At 54.9% G+C, this 21,353-nt stretch overlaps 1 protein-coding gene across 1 annotated transcript in view; it reads left to right on the top strand.

Annotated features, from left to right (window-relative positions):
• CROCC2 (ciliary rootlet coiled-coil, rootletin family member 2) overlaps positions 1-21,353 on the top strand; it is a 65,803-nt gene that overhangs the window by 22,291 nt on the left and 22,159 nt on the right. Inside the window, 9 exon segments of the mRNA XM_024760494.1 lie at positions 252-400; positions 808-954; positions 1,160-1,285; positions 9,046-9,239; positions 12,557-12,684; positions 13,181-13,350; positions 13,956-14,132; positions 16,708-16,821; positions 19,717-19,860. Coding sequence (XP_024616262.1) covers positions 252-400; positions 808-954; positions 1,160-1,285; positions 9,046-9,239; positions 12,557-12,684; positions 13,181-13,350; positions 13,956-14,132; positions 16,708-16,821; positions 19,717-19,860 — 1,349 coding nt within the window.

Here is a 21,353-nt window from a genome sequence, read left to right as displayed (position 1 = left end):
GGGCAAACCCACCACCCTGGGCCCAGCCGAGAGGGGTGCCCCGGCGTGTGTGCCGCGCTGCTCACCCAGGCGTGTGGGCCAGGCCTCGCTGACAGTGCCACCCCCAGTCAGAAAAGGCCCAGCGGTTCCTGGCCTGCAGGGCGAGCCGCGCTCCTCTGGGGCCCCTGGGCTTGGAGGGAGCTGCCCCGCCTGCCGGGCCCCCATCTCGCCCTGAGGTGACCTAGCGCCCTCTGCCCTCTGGTTTCCGGGTCTCAGTCAAGGGCGCCTGGAGCAGCTGGAGGAGAAGGTCTCCGGGCTCAGGAAGGAGCTGGTGTCGGCCCAGGAGGTGCTGGACACAGTGCGCCTGCAGAGGGACGTCCTGGAGAGTGAGGGGGAGGTTCTGCGCAGGGCCCTGGCCCAGGTAGGACTTCCACTCCTCTCTCCCTGCTGCCTGGGCCCTCAGGCCATTCCCAGAGCCCCCAAACTCAGCGGTGGCCTCCTGGGTCCCTGGCCAGTGGGCACCAGCCCACCTTCCCTGAGCACTGGGCACACCTTCTCTCAGGGTGCCCCCTCCCTCGGTCACCCTGTCACCTCTCCTGGCTGCAGCCTTGTACCCAGGGACCACCGTCTGCCCCAGAGGCCTCACCACCGTGGGCCCCCTTCCACCACGCCCCACCCAGAGCGCCGGCTCACACACCTCTGTGATACGGCGCGCTCACTCCCTCCCCGGTGCTAACAGCTCTGCCCAGGGGAAGCTCTGCCCATGAACCTGAAAGTCCCTCCCTGGCTTCCCCGCTGGGGTGCCCTCTGCCCTCCCACCCCCCGCAGGCCGAGTCCAGCAAAACCAACCTGGAACTGCTTGTGTGCCAGCTCAAGGCGGAGGGAGTGGAGCAGAGACACTCCCTGGCTGACATGGCTGCCCTGATGGCGGGGCTGGCTCGGGACAAAGGCTCCCTGAGCCACCTGGTCCTGCAGGTGAGACGAGGGCCCAGGGGGACGGACCCTGCCTGAGCCTCGCTTCCGCAGCGTGGCTGTAATTTCCTGCCCCCGCCCTGCTCCCGCGAGCTCAGGGCCCTCCCTTCATCCATCCTCTCCCCACCTTCTCCCCTCCTGGACTTGGGGTCTGAGGGTGTGGGGGCGGGGCCTGCACATGGACCCTTCCCTGCCCCTCTGGCGGCAGCTGGAGCAGGTGGGCCAGATGAGGGGTCCGCAGGGCCCCAGGCCCCCAGCCCCACCCAGCAGGGCCACCGCTGCCTCTGGGGTAGCTGGGCACACGGCACCTTTGGAAGTGGCGCTGGTTCAGGATGTACGTCAGCGCCAGCACTTTTGAACTACAACGCTGCCTGACGTGGCTGATTCGAAACTGTCTCCAGGGCTGGGAGGCGGGGAACGGGGGAGGAACGCACGAAGAAGGACCTTTACACCAGGCCTGTCCCCAGCATCCGGGGGCTGGGTTCTCCCCTGGTCAGAGGCTCGAAGGCCTCGGGCCCATTGGTGCTCACACACTCGGGGGGAAGGCTGCACTGCTCCTCCGTTGTCTTGTTCCTCTCCTTCCTGGACCACATCCACACAAAAGAGCTGCCCCACCACTCACTCGCTCATGCACTCCTGCGTTCATTCCCAAATCTGCTGACGTGGATCTTCCATGGAGGAGGTCAGACTCCCTGGGACGAGACACTGCAGCACCTTTGCTTTCTCCTGACATCAGCCTTGTCGGTCCACATGGAAACCCTGTCTCTGCAGCGTCTCCAGCCCCCAGTGGCATTCAGACTTCATGGTCTGTCACCTTTGGGACTCAGTCCAACCTCCTTCTGTTTCTCAGACTCTGTCCTAGCCTTTTTGGGGTCATCTTTTCCTCTTTTTTTAGTCAAAGGGTGACTGCACTCAGTAAGCCAGTGCACAGCTTTTGACAGTTGTAAGCACCTGTGTAGCCACCACCACAAGCAGGATGCGAAGTGTCTCCACCAGCCCAGCAGGCTCCCTCCTGTCATGGCCACCCAGGTGGCCTCTGCCCTGACCTGTTTTAGACCTTGCTGTAAATGGAGCCATGGGGCATAGACGTTTTTGAGCCCGGCTTCTCTCCCTCAACACGACGTCTTTGAGAGTCATCCCCGTTCTTAGGTGTATCAAGAGCTCCTTCCTTTTGACTGCATAGTAGTATTCCATCATACGGATAAACCATGCTTGCTTATCCATTCACCCGCTGCTGGACTTCTGGGTTTCTTGCATTTTGGGAGTGGACAAGACTGCGATGAGCATTCATGGTCAAGTCACGTATGGACATCCTCATTTCTCTTGAGTAAACACAGTGAGTGCAATTGTGGAGTCACTGGGTAGGTGTGTGTTGAACTTTATAAGGAACCGGCAAGCAGTCTTCCAAAGTGGTTGTATCATTTTACTCACCAGCAGCGTGGGAGGCTTCCAGCCGCTCCTCTGCCTCGTCAACATTTGGCATCGTCCGTCTTTACTTATTAGCTATTCTCTGTGTGTGAAGTTATACGCCATTGTGGTTTTTTTTTTGTGTGGTTACGCGGGCCTCTCACTGTTGTGGCCTCTCCCGTTGCGGAGCACAGGCTCCGGACGCGCAGGCTCAGCGGCCATGGCTCACGGGCCCAGCCGCTCCGCGACATGTGGGATCCTCCCGGACCGGGGCACGAACCCGTGTCCCCTGCATCGGCAGGCGGGCTCTCAACCACTGCGCCACCAGGGAAGCCCGCCATTGTGGTTTTAATTGGCATTTTCTGATGACAAATGGCATTAAGCATATTTTCATGTGCTTACTAAATATTCACATACCTTATTTTGTCAGGTAACTATTCAAGTCTATTGCCTATTTTTATTGGGTTTTCATATTTTGGTTATGGATATATAGGAGTTTATATATCTTGGATAAAAGTACTTTGCCAGACAGATGTACTCACATTTCTGTGACTCGCCTATACATTTTCTTAATGGTATTTTTGATGGACAGAAAAGTTTAACTTTGGCAAGATTCAGTTTACCAAGTTTTTAAAAAATTTATGGTTAGTGTTTTCTAGGGGCTGTCTGAAAAATTTTTGCCTAGCCCAAGGACGAGACAATATCCTGTTCTGTTTTCATCTGGCTCTTAGGTCTATGATCCATTTCAGGTTGATTTTTCTGTACAGCAGTGGTTCTCAAAGTGTGTTCCTCAGGCCAGCAGCGTTAGTATCACTTGAGAACTTGTTTAAAATGCAAATTCTCAACTGCCCTCCCAAAACCTACTGAATCTGAAACTCTGGGTGGGGCCCAGAAATCTGGATTTTAATCACCCCTCCCAGTGATTCTGATACACATTAAGGTGTGAGAACCACAGGTGTGTGGTATGAAATAGGAACCGAAGTCCATTATTCTTCATACTAATGTCCGGTTGTTCCAGCACCAGTTTTTGAAAAGACTTTCCTTTCCTCCTTGAATTATCTTGGCAACTTGCTGAAAATAAATCGACCATACATGTGCATATATGTGCCCCGATCATATTGCTGATCTGTGCAAACTGATCTGTTTGTTCATCCTTTCACCAAAACTGCACTGTCTTCATTCCTGTAGCTTTTTAATGTCTTGAGATTAAGTAATGTGTGTATTCCCATCTTATCCTTCTTTTCAAGATTGTTTGGCTGTTCTCAAACCTTTGCATATTCATATACATTTGAGAATTAGATTGTCAATTTCTATACCCAAAAAAGCCTGGTAGAACCTTGCTTGGGATTGTGTTGAATTTATAGATCAATTTGAGAAGACTGGACATCTTAACTGTATCTAGTTGTCCATCCATGAACATGGTCTATCTCTCCATTTTTTTCTTTACTTAATTCCTTTCAGCTGTGTTTTGTAGTTTTCAGGGTAGAGGTCTTGCACGTCTTTGGTTAAATTAATTCCTAGTTTTGATATTGTGCCTTGCTGTTTTAATTTCATTTTCCTATGTCCATTACTAGTACATAGAAATACAATCTCATAGATTACCTTTCAATCATGCAACCTTGACAAATGCATTGGTAAGCACCAGCATTTTACATGTACGTAATCATGTCATCTGCGAATAACAACAGTTTTACTTCCTTTCTGATCTCAGTGACTTTTATCTCATCTTCTCTTAATTCACTGGCTAAAGACCTACAGAACAAAATTGAAAAGAAGTAGTGAGAGTGGCCATCCTCCTACCAAACTCAACTATGAGGAAAGAATTCAATATTTCACCATGAAGTGTGATGTTATCTATAGGCTTTTCATAGGTGCCTCTTATCAGATTGAGGAAGCTCTCTTTTATTCCTAGCATGATGAGTTTTTTTTAAAAATTATGAATGGGTTTTGAATTCTGTTAAATGTGTTCCCTGAATGAATGAAGATGACCATGCCATCATTCTTATTCTGTTAATACAGCTAATTATATTGGTTTATTTTTTAATGTTAAAACAACCTTGCATACCTGAGATAAACAATTTCATAATGTTTTGTTAAGGATTTTTACATCCATATTCATGAGGAACATTAGTCTATAATTATTTTTCTCATAATGTTTTTGTCAGATTTGGAATGTGGGTTATGCTGACCTCGCAAAATAAGTTGGGAAGTGTTCCCTCCTCTTCTATTTCCTGAAAGTGTTTTAAAATTTCTGTTTCTTCCTTAAATGTTGGTAGAATTCACTAGTGAAGTCATTTAAGTCTGGAGTTTTCTTTGTGAGAAAAGTTTTGATAAAAATTTAATTATTTATTAGATATAGGGCTATTCAGATTTCCTACTGGGTCTTGTGGCTGTTTCTTCTGCATTCTAATAATTTTGCCTGTTGTGTTTTTATTATCATTCAGTTCAAACTATTTTCTCATTCTCTGTGTGATTTCTTCTTTGACCCATGGATTATTTAGACATATATTACCTAATTTCCAAATTTGCGAATTTCCTAAGTATCTAATTATTATCAACAGCTAATGTAATTCCAATAAGGTCAGAAAATATACTCCATATTATTTGAACAGATTTAAATGTATTGAAGCATGCTTTATGGCCCAGCATATTAGCTATTTTGTCGAACATTCCATGTTCATGTAAAAAGAATGTGTATTATGCCATTGTTGAGTGTAGTGCCTATAAATATCAATTAAGTCAAGTTGCTTGATACTGTTGTTTAAGTCTTCTGCGTCCTTATGGGGTTTATTTGTTTGTTTGCTTTATTTGTTTGATTTTTTTGGTCTACTTGTTCTATTAATGACATTTGAATGTCTATGATTGTGGAATTGTCTACTTCTACCTTTAGTTCTGTCTACTTTTGCTTCATATATTTTGAATTCCTATTTTTAGGAGCATACGAATTAGTGTTTTATGTCTTCATGCTGAACTGACTTTTTATCTTTATAAAATGTCCCCTCTGATCTTTGGTAACATTTGTTTTCTTGATATCTAATTTTCCTGATATTGATATAGCCACACCAACTTTCTTTACTTACTGTTTCCATGTTATATCCTTTCCATACATTAACCTTCATTTCTCTATGTCTGTATATTTGAAGTGTGTCGGGTCTTGCTTCTGTATTTACTCTGACAATCTCTACCTTTCAGCTGGAGTGTTTACATCATTTACATGTAAGGTAACTGTTGATATGCTTGGTTCAGGTTCACCATCTAGGCGTTTGTTTTCTATTTATCTCATTTTTTGGTAAAGTTTTACATCCTGCCTTTCCGGATTTCTTTTGGGTGACTTGCATATTTATTTAGTATTCCACTTTATGTTCTCTATTAATTTTTTTAGCTATACTACTTCTTGCTATTATTTTAGTGATTACTTTAAAATTATGGTACGCACAGTCTGTATTAAAATAACATTAAACTATTTCACGAACAATGCAAACTCATGACAACAATATAGTCCCTTTACCCCTCCCATCCTTAGGGCTTGTTGCCATATATTTTATTTATACGTATGTTGTTATAAACTCTATAATACATTATTAATATTTCTGCTTCAAATGGTCACTTCAACCACACACACACACACACACACACACACACACACTTCAGCTATCTAGTGAAATTCTCCATCTTCTTGGATATGTTCTTGAACACATTAATTATAATACTTTTCAGGTCTTTGTCTGATAACTCCAACATCTGGACCCCCAAATTGGGTCTATTTCTATTGTCTTTTATCTCTTAGTTTTCAGTCCTTTGGCCTTATCTCCTGGTGCTTAAGAATTTTTTATTGAGTGACAGATTTTGAGGTTTTGTAGAGCTAATTTGAGGCTCTGGGTGATATAAACTTCTTCCAAAGGGAATTTGCTTTTCATTTTAGGATATCAGAGTCAGAGCAGATCACCTTTATCCAGTCTTGGATTTAGCTGTTTTGTAACTGGTTTCAGTCTTTTTTGAGGAGTGAGCTACCTCAGGGTGTTGACCTCACGGTATAATACGGCTCTCCTGTGCTCCTAACTAGGGCCCCCACCCTGAACTCCGGGTGTTTTTGTCTCAATTCTGAGATTGCCAAAAGTTCTGCCTGATGTTCCGGATGCTCCACTGCACTTTCTGTTCATATTCATAATCCCTGGGCCCTATACTGTTGTGAGTTATAAAAAGGCAGTACCATCTTTTTAAATGTACAGCATCTCAGACTTACCTCCTCTCTGATGTCCTAGCCTCCTGTGCTATGGCTGCTCTGGTAGCTCTGAACTCCAGATCCTGTCTCTTCAGTCTTATAAGCCTGCTGAAGCCATAGGACACCTCCCAACCCTTTAGCTAAGGTTTCATCCTCGGCTCCCGAGGCTCTGGCAGAGCCTCTTAGGAGATGACAGATCCCTCAAGGGGAAATCTGTGGTAGAATATTAGGGTCACCTGAACACATTTCTCTCAGCAATTGGACCTCCTTGGGTCTTGGCTGCCTTGGTATCTCTAAGTCCTTCACACAGATCTGTTGGAGGTGTGCTGTACAGCTTTCCTAGCTGCTATGGCAGGAAGGTTGGTCTCCAACAACCTACTTCACCATTAGCAGAAGCAGAAAGTCGTGTTGTTTATTGATGAAGAATATTTTCACTAGGTATAGAATACTAGAATAGCCATTATTTTCATTCAGCATTTTGATGAATTCATTCCATTGTCCTCTGACTTTCACTGTTGCCCTTTGGAAGTCAAACACCTGTCTTCCTGCAGCTCTTTTATAGGTAATGTGTGGTTTTCCTCCTCTGATTTTTAAAGATTTTTTTCTCTACCTTTGGTATTCAGAAACTTCTTAAAAATTTTGTTCTGAAATGTTATTAACATTTTTTAATTGAAGTATAGTTGATTTACAACATTGTGTTCGTTTCTGGCGTACAGCACAGTGATTCAGTTATACATATATATTTGGGTATATATATATTCCGTAACCTTACAGAAAAACCCAAACAAACATTCTGGCCAACCCAATACATATTCTTTTTCAAAATCTTTTCACAGAAACTTTACTAAGATATATCTAGGTGACATTTTCTTTGTTTTTATCCTTTTGGAAGATTGTGGCTCATTTTAAATTGGTGGCTCGATGTATTTTATTAGATTTGGGAAATTCTTGTCCAATATCTCTTCAAATATTCTCTCTCCTCTCCCTCTGCAACTCTAATTACACATATGTTGGATCTCTTTGCCTTGTCCTATACATCTATTACACTCTTATCTATATTTTCCGTCCTTTTTTCTCCTCATGATTCAATCTAGTACATTCTTTTGTCTGTCTTCCAGATTATTGGTCTTCTATCCTATCTAACCGGCCATTGAACACATCTATTAATTTTGGTTATTGTATTTTCAAATTATATTATTGATATTAAGTGTCCAGTTCTGTTGTGAAATTCTACATTTCACCATTCATCTTCTTGAACATGTTAATCACAATTTTTTTAAAGTCTGTGTTTGATAACTCCAACATCTGATAACCAGGGGGACAGGGAGGCAGTGTGTCTATTTTATGTTCTTGCATGTGATTTTGTGCCATATGATTCTGTCTCTGATATGCCCGGTCATGTTGATTAAATGCCAAGTATCATACATAAAAATTATAGAAATAGGGCTTCCCTGGTGGCGCAGTGGCTGAGAGTCCGCCTGCCGATGCGGGGAACACGGGTTCGTGCCCCGGTCCGGGAAGATCCCACGTGCCGCGGAGCGGCTGGGCCCGTGAGCCATGGCCGCTGGGCCTGCGCGTCCGGAGCCTGTGCTCCGCAACGGGAGAGGCCACAACAGTGAGAGGCCCGCGTACCGCAAAAAAAAAAAAAATTATAGAAATAACTTGAGGATCCTGATGCTCTTCTTCTAAGGAGGATTTACTTTTGATCCTGGCGGGCAGTGAAGGTAGATGGTCACCGTAATCTATGATCGAGGTGATTCAAACCTGAGCTTCACTTTTTTGAGGGAGAGTCTATTCTGACTCACCACCACTACTAGGATGAAGCCCTCCTGTGAATCCAACTGGAAACCTGGGATGTTTATCAGGACGCTTCCGCTTTGATATCTGTAAACTCGTCTCCTTGGCTTCTCAATTCCTCAGCCCAGATTTCTAAATCAGCACATGCTCTGAGGAGAGAAGAGATACTGAGTGGTGGTCTCACTCCTCTGTTTCCCTTTCCTCCAAGATCTTGGCTCCTTCAGTCCCAGCTGCCTTGACAGCTCTCTGAGGCCTTATACAGATTCCTGTGATAGGTTTTGTCTAGATTTTTGTGATGTTCTCGGTGGAGGTGTTAGCCTGCAACAATCTGTTCCTCTGTCACCTTCTTTGCATTTCTGTGCCATGTCTCCTGACCCCAGAAACTTGTGGCCCAACAGAGGTTACCATTTAGATTGGCAGCTGGGTCCCACCTGGGGGTTCTCAGTTCAATAATTTCTCCATCAGGGTGACAGGAGTGGAGGTCCCTCTGCTGTGAAAACACACATGCACCAGGGGTCCAATATGTCTCATAGCCACCCTCCTCCTCCACTCTTTCCTCCATGCAGTTCTGCATGAAACCACTTTTTCTGAAGTCCTTCTTTTCCCTGGAGAGGCCCCTCCTCACACTTCCACTCTCTCTGCTGGACTTTCCCCTCCCCCTCCCCTAGGTCACATGCAAGAAACAGGTCCTGGAGGAGCAGCTGGCCCAGAGCCTGCAAGACCAGGAGGCCCGCATGGACGCGCTCCAGAAGGCCCTGCAGGAGAAGGAGGCTTTGTCTGAAGAGCGGGCCCAGCTGCTGGCCAAGCAGCAGGCCCTGGAGAGGCAGGGCCAGCTCACAGCTGAGGAGGCAGCTGACCTCAGGTACCTGGAGTCATGTGGCCTTGACCTCAGGGAGCCTGTGGTGTGGCAGGGATGGGCAGTCACTCAGCAACTGTAAGGCAGGGCAGGTATGTCTACATGGGAAAGAGTCTGTAAGGGAGGGGAAAACACAGTGCCCGTGGGGTCAGAGAGCACCTAGAAGAGGTGAATGCAGCGAGAGCCTTCCTAGAACAGTTTTCCTGAGAGAGATGGTTGCACTGGCCCACCTCAGACCAGCAGAAGAAAAGGTGTGGAACGTCCTGCTCACGGATCTGAGCAGTTCAGGGTACACACGGCTTCAGGCAAGGCTGGATCCAGGCGCTCCTGTGGTGCCCTCAACAGCCTGCCTTTCTGCCATCAGCGTGGCTCAACTCTAAGGAGACTTCATTCCCGGGCAGGCTCGGGGTGGGAGCTGGCAAGATGGCCAGCGGCCACGCCCAGCTCCTCCTCCAGCAGACACAGAGCGCCCTTCTCCCCACGAGGCCTGAGAGCCACTGCCCACAGCCATCTTGAGCCGCTTGACATCCTTGAGGAGATCCTGGGCGTCGCAGGGCTCCGACATGCAGGCTGGGGCCCCATGACTACCCCTGGAGCCAGGGTGGTGGCAGCCCCAGGGGACCACGAGGCTGGGGGTGGGGGTGAACCCTGAAGACCATCGGGGCCACTTCCAGGACACCCGGAACAGACACTGTAGGTGAGAACAGGGTGCCCTGCCAGCTGTTGCCTGGTGAGCTGAGCTGGCCTGTGGCCTCTAAGGACATCCAAAAGCTGGTGGCTTTCTGCACCTTGTGCCCTCCTCAGGAACATCGAAGTATTTTTGTAGAAAGAGTTCCTCCCGAAATTCCAGAACTGGGGGCCATGAGGAAACTTAGAGGCCCAGGTCCTCGAACTTCTTCACAGAAGACCTCTCTTCCCAAGGAAAGCATGGCCACAGGTTGGAGCAGGAAGCCCGATGAAGTCTCCTCCTGGTGGCTGGCAGCTGAGGGGTCCCGACACCCCACTCCTGGCCCCGTCCCAGGCCCCACCCGGGCTCAGAGGACAGGGGAGGGGGCCTCTTTCCTCCCACCAGCATTTGCTGCCCAGATCACGGGCCCTGGTCAGGGGACCCTCCCCCGGCCTCAGCACTGGGCCCAGGGCCTCTGTGCATGGAGGCCCTGCAGCTCCCAGACGGAGTCCCACACCCACTAAACAGCACTTCGCAGGGACCAGTCTGAGCTTCTGGTGACAGGGCGGCACGGGACATGGCTTGCTTCTCCTGATGACCGAGGAGCCCAGGTTTCAAGGTCCTCCGGCCCCCAGTCCCAGGCCCTGACAAGGCTGCAGTGCCGCGGACCTCTTTTAGTTCTCAGGCTCCAGCGAGATGGACTGGGGTCCCCACCTGTACCCCACGCACCCTTGCTGGTGGTGCCAGGCTTCCTTCCAGGAAGTGAGATGCTCCCGGGCTCTGGTGGAGGGACAGACTGGACACATCCTTAGAGTGTCCGGGACCGGCACAGGTCACTTCCCTCAGAGGGGCCCGGGTGGGCACAGAAAGCTGGGGAGAGCCGTCCAGACGTGGAGAGTGGGGAACATGTGGGGTGCTTAAGAGGGTGGGGACTGGAGGGGGGACGGGATATCAGAGGAGTGAGGTTCCTGGGCTCCGCAGACAGCAGGGCGCCCCGGAAGGTGCTGACAGCACCCCACTCTGACACTGGCGGCAGAGGTGTGCAGGGGGCCCGAGGGAGACTGTGGCGGGGCCGGGACGGGCTGAGCAAGGTCCCCCATGGCCCGTGGCCCTCCCTGACCCACCGAGCCGTTCGGGGCTGCGCATCGGCTGTCTGTGTCTTCATGTGGGTATCTGTGTTGAGCGTCTGTGGTGTGTCCTCGTTGGTTAGTTGGTTGGTTTTTTCACTGTACGTCACCCAGCACTGGACCGAGCACACGCTCGTTGGCTGGCTGGTGACTGATGGATTTGCTGTCAGAGATGCAGTCCACGCCATCACCCTCCCCAGGAGCGGGCGCCGCTGTGAGTCACCTTGTTCACCCCGGGCACTCTCTGAAGGGCTGTCTGTGCCCAGACGCAGAGGCGGCTTCTTCACGCGGGGGAATCGTGCTGCGTGAGCTCCGCCCTGGAGGCTGCTTCTCAGAGGGACTCTTTACGAGAATGTCCTCGTTGTCTTAGCAGCTGACGAGACGCCCTGTAGTTTCTGAAACATTCCAGCCTTTCATGGCATCGAAGCTGAGTGTGATTGACGCCCGTGTGGAGCCACAGGGAACGTCGCTGCGCTGCGCCATTGGTTCACGTGTGTTTTCTGAAGAACCGACGCCTAGAAGTGGGATTGCTGTGGCCCAAAGACATGCACGCTTTACGTTCTGAAATTTCCCAGCGCCGCCCCCCACCCCGACCAGAGGAAGTCACCCTCACACCCTGCCAACACTAGATATGATCGATATTTTAAGCTTTTGCTAATGTGACATGTGATCGATGAACCATCATAGCTGTGATGTGAACCCCCTTGAGGACTAGTGAGTTTCTTATGTTTATTCCCCATTTGTGTTTTCTTTGTGAATAACGGTCACTGTTGTCTTTGTTCTGTAGGATCAGACGCTTTGTCACTGATTGGCAGGAGCTCCTTGTATGTGACGGACATTCACCCTTTGCATATTTAGTGCAAATATTTTCTCCAAGTCTGTCCCTTGTTTTTTTTTTGTTTTTTTTTGCGGTACGCGGGCCTCTCACTGTTGTGGCCTCTCCCGTTGCGGAGCACAGGCTCTGGATGCGCAGGCTCAGCGGCCATGGCTCACGGGCCCAGCCGCTCCATGGCATGTGGGATCTTCGCGGACCGGGGCACGAACCCGCGTCCCCTGCATCGGCAGGCGGACTCCCAACCACTGCGCCACCGGGGAAGCCCTGTCCCTTGTCCTTTGACTTGGTTTGTGGAATCTTTTCTGCACAGAAGTTTCCGTCTCCCTCTCTTTAAGTGTATTCAGATCTCTTGGCCTCCGTATTTTTGTCTCGTGGCTTTTATGTCTTGCTTAAGGTTATAAAATACGCTTCTGGGTTTTTTCTACTATTTTTACAGTTCTGAGTCGCTTAGTTGTCTATTTGTATTGTTTTTGCATTTTAGCTTTTTAGTCCACCTGGAACATTTTTTACGCAGGATCCAGTTTGCTCTTAGATTTAAGATGAATGAGCTGTCCCCTGTTTGCCTTCTGATTTACCATCCCAGCCTTGATGGGCACCGTCCTAGCAAATGGGCTCCACGCTGTCCCTCGTTGGCAGGATCCTCCGCCAGTCACGCCAGTGAGTGACTCGCCTGTTGTTTGGTGACTCTCTGCAGGGCCGAGAGGGACTCCCTGGAGAACAGCCTCTTTGAGGCCCAACAGCTGGCGTCACAGCTGCAGTCACGGCAGGAGCAGCTGGAGGGAGAGGCCCAGAGCGCGAGGCTGGCCCGGCAGGCCCTGCAAGGTGCTCCGCAGACAGGCCCCCTCGGCTCCTGTCCCCAGACCAGCCCCAGACGGACCCTTTAGATGAGCTCGTCCCCTGATGCTCTGCTCCCACTCCCCAGCCCCCAAAGGGGCCCAAACGCAGCCCAGAGCTCGTGTGTCTGAGTGACTTGTGCCACTATTCTCTGTGATGGGTGGGCACTGCTGCCAGCGCTGGCCCGAGGCTCAGAACGGGCTGCGGCCACAGGGTCAGCGTGGCAGCCCCCGGCCCCACCCCCTGTGCGCCCGTCCCTGCTCAGCCCACCCTGCAGCGTGCAGGCTGCCCAGCACGGGCTGGGATCAGGACACGTGCCTGCAGTGGCACCTGGGGGGCTCTGTCCCGCTGGCTTGGGCCGTATCCTCAGAGCCGGGGGCTGCCACTCCACAGGGGCTCACAGGGCCGCAGGGTGTTCCGGGGGATGAGGTGGGGGTGACAGAGGGCCCCGCGGCGGGTGTCGGATGCACCTGTCCCTTCACAGTGCAAATGGAGCAGCTGAAGTGCACCTGGGAGGTCCAGGAGACGAAGCTGCAGGGGGACGTGGGGCGGCTCTTGCAGCAGGTGGTACAGCAGGAGCAGGACACGCAGCTGGCCCTGGAGAGCCAGGCACTGGCCCACCTCGAGGACCTAGCCCGGCTCCAGAGAGAGAAGGTCTGCCTCCCTGGGACCAGCCCCCAGCTGCCCAGCCGCTTCCCGGGAGTCTACCGCGTCCCCAGGGACGGCAGGCAGTTGGGGAGGGGCCCAGGAGACCAGCTGGGTGGCAGGGGTGCCCAGGCCACGCTGAGGCTGAGCCAGAGGACCCTTGACAGTGTGCATGGCGGCCGGGGCCCTGTCCCTCACAGAAGAGGCACCCACGGGCGTCGGCTGACCTGGCCGCAGTCTGAGGACCCATAGCTGGACGGAGCTCTGTCCCCCTCTGAGACATCCCACTGGTCACAGTCCCAGAAGGCCTCGAGTGACACGTCCTTACACACTTTGCATGTCAGGGTGCCTGGTGCTCTGTGGAGGCTCAGGAAAAGTTTCTGAGCTGTGACTTGAGTGGGGGCTGGTAGCCGCTGGGGCCCAGAGAGCCCTTCGCAGCGCGTGTCACTGCGTGTGAGGTGTCGGCGTAAGGCTGGCTGGACCGGACGGTCCCTGGGCACCTGTCCTGCCCTGACGTCCCATGAACCCAGTCTCACTCAGGAACACAGGCGCCTGCTGGTCTCACGAGTCCTGACCTGTGAGTCGTCATGGCCTGTCCCTTTTCCTCGGCCCAGGAGACCCTGAGTCTGTCTCTGACAGAGGAGAAGGAAGTGGCAGCACGCAGGCTGGAACAGGAGAAGGAGCTCGTGGCAAAAAGTGCAGCCAGGAGGGAGGCTCTGCAGGAGGAAATTCAGAGCCTGAAGCACGAGCGGGATGAGAGTCTCCTTCAGCTGGAACATGAGATGCAGCAGGTGACGGGCGGACCACGAGGCAGTGGGGAGCTCTCGTGTCTGATCACTAGCCTTCTCCGACCCAGCAAGAGGGCTGTGCGGGGCAACCTTTCCACACCACTGTTATTGCAGCTTTGATCTTCCACAGCAGTCCTGGTGGACAGACATCCACCCACCTACCATCCACCCATCCACCCATCCATCCATTCATCCAGCAGTCCAACCATTTGTTCATCCATCCATATACCCATTCATCCATCCACCCATCCATCCGTCCATCCATCCATCTATCCATCCATCCGTCCATCCATCCATCCATCCAACCATCTGTCCATCCAGCCACATAACCATTCATCCATCCCCTGTCCATCCATCCACCCATCTATCCACCAATCCACCCATCCATCTACCCATCCAGCCATTCATCCATCTGCCCATTAAACTACCTGCCCATTTATACATCCATGCAACTCACTGTCCCTCCACCCCCCTGTCCATCATCCATCCGTTCACTTGAATACCTATCCTTTATTCACACACCCAGCTGTCTACCCACATACATAGCCATCTATTAACATACCCAATTGGCCGTTCACACACCTGACCATAAATCTATCCATCAACTTGCTTAAACATCCATCCAACTATCCATCCACACAACTATCCATCCACTCACCTGACCATCCATCTGTTCAACCACTCACTCAACCAGTCATCCATCCATTCACTTAAAGACCCTTCCCTCTGTCCACACACTCAGCTGCCCATCCATATCCACTGATTATCCATGTGTCTGATTATCCCTCCATCCACCTGATCGCCAGCCAGCCAGCTATCAGTGTGTCCATCCATCAGCCACCCACCCGACCCGCCTCCCATCCCACAGGCTGTTGGAATTCAGACACTGGGCAGGTAAAAGCTACCCTCTGAGTCCAGACAGTTCCAGTATCCCGCGCCACCCTGAAGCGTGCACTGTTGAGTGAATGGGACAGACAAGTAAACACGTTCATGTGGGTTGTCACACTGTGACAGGACTCTCAGGTGTTGGTACAAGCTACAGATTGTGGGAGAAGAGTTACAGTAGCAGGAAGAAACAAGGTTTGTCGTCAGACTCTGCATCTCTAGTTTGACTCTTACAATGCTGAGAGGTTCACGCTCTTATCGTGCCAGAGTGGCACGGTACACCTGCTGGGCAGTGGGGACCATGTCCTTGGCCACTCCGCTCTCCTGATTCCTGAAAGTGAGGACGGTGTGTCGAGGGTGGGGCTTGAAGGAGGGTCAGGAGGCTGTGGTAGAGGAAAAGCATCGTACGAATGTCCGGGGAGGGCAGAGCCCCGGATTCAGCCGCTCACCACGGTGACTCACAGAACTCCAGGAAGCACTACACTTGCCATTAGTTTTATTGTAAAGGACACAGGCCAGGACGAGCCCAGTGGAGAGACACAGGGACGGGCTCTCTCTCTGCAGAGTCAGGGCAGGTCACCCACTAGCACATTAGGGTGTTTATCAGCCGGTAAGCTCCAGGGTTTTATTGGGGTTTCCTTGTGTGGGTGTGATGGACTAAACGCAGGGTCCAGCCCCCTCCCAGAGGCTGGGTGGTCAGGCCGATCTCAGTGGCTCACTGCCCCAGGGTTCTGACCACCTTGTTAGCACAAGCTCAGGTGTGGCCCCAGGGTCCGCAAATAACAGACAACCCTCACCTGTGAAATTTCGGGGGTTTAGAGGCTCCCCCAGCACCCAGGGCAAAAAGCAGACACACTCTTTGTTACAAACCTCCTCCCAGAGACTGCCGTGCACAGGCCAGCAAGTGGGAATACACACTCCTACACCCGCCTCTGTAGCACAAGGACGAAGGGGACACACAATGTTCTGGACCTTTCTCTTCTCAGGACCAACAGATCTGGGGGCTTTCCACCCTGTGCTCAGAGCTCGCTGGTTCTTTTCCACAGCTGCATGACGCCCTGACGTGTGCAGGGATCCCCCTTCGTTCTGTTGGCCTCCCTTCGGTGGGAGTCTTGTTGCCATTATAAATACTCATCGGAGACCCCGAGCGTAGGTCATGCATGTCTCCAGGCTGCCCTCCCCAGTGGGCCTGGCAGGGAGAGGATGTGCATTTGTGACTGACGGGCATTGCCAGATCTCTACCACCCCACAGCCTGATGACCGAGCAGGGGTCCCTCCCCCCTCGGGGCTGGTGGGCGAAATGCAGCATCTCCGGGGGCTCACGCGCACCCCTCCCCCTCAGCGACACAGAGCACGTGGGGAGGTTAGGAACGATTAGCGGTTCCTGCTCTGTGCCTGGAGCGGGTGGAGGGCTCCAGGGAGGAGGTGGCCCGTGAAGCCCCCTGACCTGCGCTGGGAGAGAGCAGGTATTGGGCAGATGCAGGTGGGAGGGGAAAGGCACCCTGGGTGGGGTAGGGGAGCTGCCTGAGCGCAGGCTGGCAGGCTGGACCCACCCCCTCGGGATGCAGCTGCCTCTGAGGGGCTCCTCCTCCCAGAGCCTGCATCCTGGCAGGGCCGTGGCACCCAGAATTCTGCTGAGCCTCTCCTCAGAGCCCCCCAGCCCTCTCACGAGCACCCCGCCCCTGTCGCCCAGGCCCTGTCTCTGAGAGAAGCGGAGACCAGCCAGCTGAGGGAGGAGCTGTCCAGGGCCGCGTGGGAGCTGGAGCTGGTGCAGCACGAGGCCCGGGGCCGGCAGGAGCGAGCCGAGGTGAGCCCGCACCCCAGCCGGAGCGAGACACCTGGCCTGGCTGCCTGCACAGCCCAGCGGGGCGGCAGACCCCAGAGGCACCCCCTCCCTGCCTGGTCCCAGGGATGCATCCCCTCCACCCAACCCACCAGAGCCTCCGTTTCCCCCAGGGATCTCCAGATCCCCTGCTGGGAGGGGACAGCGTCTCTGCGGGAAGCAAAGGCGATGGGGTGGGGCAGGGGTGGGGGGCAGCAGGCCAGTCACCCTTGTGCCACTGGGCAGAAGCCAGAGAGGGGAGGGCCTGGCACCAGCAACAGAGGGGGCAGACCCGGGCTTATGCCCGCCAGCCCCCCAGCCCCTGGCCTTCCCTGTCTGACCGCAGCTGCCTGCGGCACAGTATAGCTGTAGGAGGTTCCCAGGGCCTCTTGGGGCTGACTTTCTGGAGAGGCCCCTCCCAAAGGAGAAACCCAGCGGGTAGGCCAGCGTTGTAACTGAGGCAAACGCTCACCAGAAAGGACCCCATAGAGAATCCCCAGCAGAGCTGGAGGGAGGCATCCGCCGAGGGGCCAGAAGAGACCCCAGCAGGTAGCCGCCCACCCTGGGCCAGTGGGCAGAGGCCCACACGTGCATGGAGGCCACTGTGGGCAGCCAGCTGGGGTCACCTGGGGCCCCTGACTCCTCTTCAGTAGCCCCCGTCTGGGGGCACAGGGCAGGCAACAGCCAGTAAGACTCCGGGGAGCAGGGGTGGCCACACTGGGGCCCTGTGCCCCACCCCACGGGCGGGGCTGGGCACCGCTGCAGTCGCCGGCAGGGTAGCCTCGGCCCGTTTACGGAGTGGTGCCAGGCCCCGGGTGGGTGACGCAGAGGCCAGGGCCCTGCCGCTCACGGGAGGAGGGGGCCGGGGGGATGGCTCACGGTGAGGTCGGGGGACGCAGTCCCCCCGCGGGTAGCGGGGGTGGTCGAGGGCAAGGCCGGACCCTGCACTCAGGACTCCAGCCGCACCCAGTCAGCTCAGCTGGGCCAGCGCCATGTCTCCTCTGCCCCCGCCTTCATTCTTCCAGCCTGCTCACCTTCATTTTTCACCCCGGTCCCTGGTGTTTCCCCAGCCCCGAGGGTGCGGGGTTAGATGCTCCCCTGGCGTTGCATTAACGGCTCAGTGAGTCCGTGAACAAGTGAGTGGGTGGAACGCAGGCTGCAGGGCTGGGTGGCGACCCTCTGACCCCACAAGCGGGGCCGTGCTCAGTGGCCGCAAGGGGCCCTGGACGAGGGCAGGATGCCCAGATGGCAGGCCTGGGGAGCCCAGGCCGTTTGCTCCGACCTAGCGGGCCGGGGGGTGAGGGGCGCTGGGCAAGGGAAGGAGTGTTGCAATTAGGAGTTGGCTGCCAGGGTGTTTCTTCACCCCCTCCTGATGCAGTGACCTGGACCCCCGGGTCACTAGCAGAGCAGTCCCTGGCAGCTCCTGGCACCCGGGAAAGTGTTGCCTAAGAGCCTCTCTCCCTGGAGCCCCCGCCCTGCTCTGTCCTACCATGGGCACAGCCGCGAGGGGTGTGGGAGCCCCATGGGACTGGGAGCTCCTTTCCCCGACCACCCCCTAGCTGCTCCCTTGGGCCAGGAAAGACCCCAAGGCCTGGGAGCGGAGGCCCCGGCTCGCAGAGGGGCCTCTCTGGGAGTCTTCCCTAGAGCTGGCTCTGAGTCTCCCACTGGATGGGGGTGGGGGGGGCCTGCCCGCCAGCTGGGCTCTTCCGGGAGCTCATTAAGGGTTCTTTTGCCACCTCAGCTTGGAAAACGGAAATTAAAACCCACTGAGAGGGGAGGGTGGGGAGAAATGCCAGCCACGGAACAGCAGTTGTGGGTGACCTACGAGCAAGGCCCCCGTCGGTGCAGGGGCTCCCGGCTTCGCCCTGCGGTTCCTGATCCCGAAGAGGCAGTCCTTGCACTCGCACCACCCTGGCCACACCAAGCCCTCACTGCAGCCTCGCTAGGGCTGTCCTGGGGGCACAGCCAGACCTGGCCGTCCAAGGTGACGCTTCTCAGTGGAGAGGGACAGCAGGCGCCGAGAACAGAGGCGGCACCAGCGAGGTTCCTTCCCCGAGGGCAGGAAGCTTGGCCTGATAGAGCCCCAGCTTGCCAGATCCCTCAGGCAGTGGCCTGTGAATTGGGAAGGGGTGGGGGAAGGGTGTCTCCCAGAGACCCAGTCGGGGGCAGCAGGGCACCAGGCCTCCCTGGAGCACAGAGCCAGCTCCGTCCCTCGCCCTGCCGAGGAAACTGCCCCTGGGGACCCAGACCACCCCGGGCGGGTGGCGGGGGTATGTCCTGGCCAGGAAGCTAAGGCTGGGTCTCGGGCTCAGGGTAAGCAGGTGGTGTCCTCATTCATGGACAGGAGGGGTTCTAGCACCGCCATGGCCAAGCCTGTGGCCCAGAGGACTCCCTGCTCCAGGTGGCCCTCTGTTAGCACTAGAGGAGCGTCTGGGCGCTGTGGCCACAGGAAAGCAGATTCAGGCCAAGCTGAGTCCCACCCTCATGGATATCCAAATTCGGAGCGTAGCCGCGGATCCGAATAGGGACGACCCCCGACCCCTCCCAGGCGTGTCGCGGGTACTCTCACACTTAGAGCCTGGGAGCGTCCCCCAATCCCACCCACCTGCTTGAAAGTTCAGGGGGCAGGGTCAGCCCTTCCCATGGGAAGCTCCCCCCACCGCCCCCGACACTGGGACCTCTACACCGCCCCCCTCACCACTGGGACCCTCAGGAACCGGCAGTGGCGGCACTGGCCGTGGTCATCCAGAGCCCCAGGCCCACCTTACGTGGCCCGAGTGGGCTGCCCGCCTGGCCCAGCACAGCGTGGGGCTGCCCGTGGGGGCCTGAGCCTCCCGCCAGGCACACTTGATGCTGCGGCCGGCTTGCTGCTCCCCCCAGGCCACCATCAGCGCCACGACCGCAGACCTGAAGGCCCTACAGGCCCACTTTGAGGACGCCGTCTCAGCCCATCAGAGGGAGGCCAGGGCTCTGGGAGAGAGGCTCCGGGAGATGGCGGCCCAGCGGAGCAGCGCCAGGAGAGAGGTGAGGCACGGTGGGAAGGGGGGCCCCTGCGAGGCAGGTGTGACCTGAGGGGTAGGAGGGGACCCGCATCCGGGACCCACCTTCCAAGAAGCCGTGGGGAGAGCCCGGGCGAGATGCTGCTGAGCGGGTGCAGCCCGCACACAGCGTGAGGCCTGGACGCCGCCGGACCAGGCCCTGGGGGGGCGAGGCCGCCCTGGGCGGGGGGAGACACGCAGAGTGAGTGGGGTGTCCCGGGGCAGCCACGCGCGGGCCCCGCCAGGGCCCAGAGGCTGGTGCGGGGCCCCCGGAGCCTTGTGAGGTGTCCCGGGGTGGGGGCCAGTCTGGGCCCCGGGCGAGCGGAGCTCGGCAGGCAGGCTGGGGAGGTGTTTCTGAAGGGAATTTGACAGGACGTGGGGACGCTGGGAGGGGGCGGGCAGGCGGGCACAGGGATTGGGGCTGGGGGAGGGGCCCCGGGGCCCAGCGACCTCATGCACTCCCCGGGCCGGGCGCCAAGGCTGGCAGGCGGGCGGGGGAGCGGCCAGCCCTCCCCCAGCCCCCCGAGCCGGGCCAGGAGAGGACGAGAGCGTGATTGAACATGACAGCCTGTTTACTTTGGCCCCCAAAGAGAAAGGTCTCCTTTCAACAGATTTCGAAGTCAGGCCCGGTCAGCGACCACACGGGGAAGCAGAATGAGATTTTAAAACTGGGGGCGGCAGGGGGAGGAGCCGGGGAGGGGGGGGCACGTTTGTGCTGGTGGTGAAGGGAGAAAGCAATGCCTCGTGGGAAGTTCAGGTTCCCCGATCGGCCGCCCCCAGAAAGGAGAGGGGCCCCAGAATGGGGACGGGGTGGATGGAGGCTGAGGCGGGGGAGGGGGGCAAGGGGAACAATGGCAGGGGGAGGGAGCCCAGAGGACCCTCCCAGGCGCCAGGCTGGCCAGGAGTCGCCATGGAAACCATAACACTTTCACAGCCTTTAAACTGGAGGAACGTCCAGGCCTCTCACAGCCGTGCCTGAGGTCCACACGTGCGTGCGTGCGTGTGTGCGTGTGTGTGTGCGCGTGTATCACACGCAATACATACACTGCCTGTGCACGTGGAGACCACACCCCCATGCACACACGTACACACACATGCACTCGTGCGTGGACACAGCACTCACACATGCAAACACATATGGGCACCACATATGTGCAACAAGCAGCACACGTGACTCCGAGAGTCCTCACATGTATGAGCATCACACATGCGTGCGAACGGATGCGGGCGCCCACACCACACACTCACGCATGCTGTGTGCACACACACGTGTGTGCTTGCACGTGCATGCACACGCGTGAACACACACAGGCCAGGGCCCCTCAGCAGCCCCTCCCCCGTGCAGAGCCCTCGGGTCACCTCCCTGCAGGAGATTTCAAAGGAGTCTGTTTATACAATTTCTAGTAAAGAAATAATTATTATAATCACATTAAGAGATTTGGCTGTAAAATTCCTGTAAAGGGTGGTTGTTCTCATGGG

The sequence above is a fragment of the Neophocaena asiaeorientalis genome, unplaced genomic scaffold (assembly GCF_003031525.2).
Source record: "Neophocaena asiaeorientalis asiaeorientalis breed wild unplaced genomic scaffold, Neophocaena_asiaeorientalis_V1.1 scaffold185, whole genome shotgun sequence".
NCBI lineage: Eukaryota > Metazoa > Chordata > Mammalia > Artiodactyla > Phocoenidae > Neophocaena > Neophocaena asiaeorientalis.
Note: the sequence above shows the minus strand (reverse complement) of the source record. Positions and strands in the feature narration are given on the sequence as shown.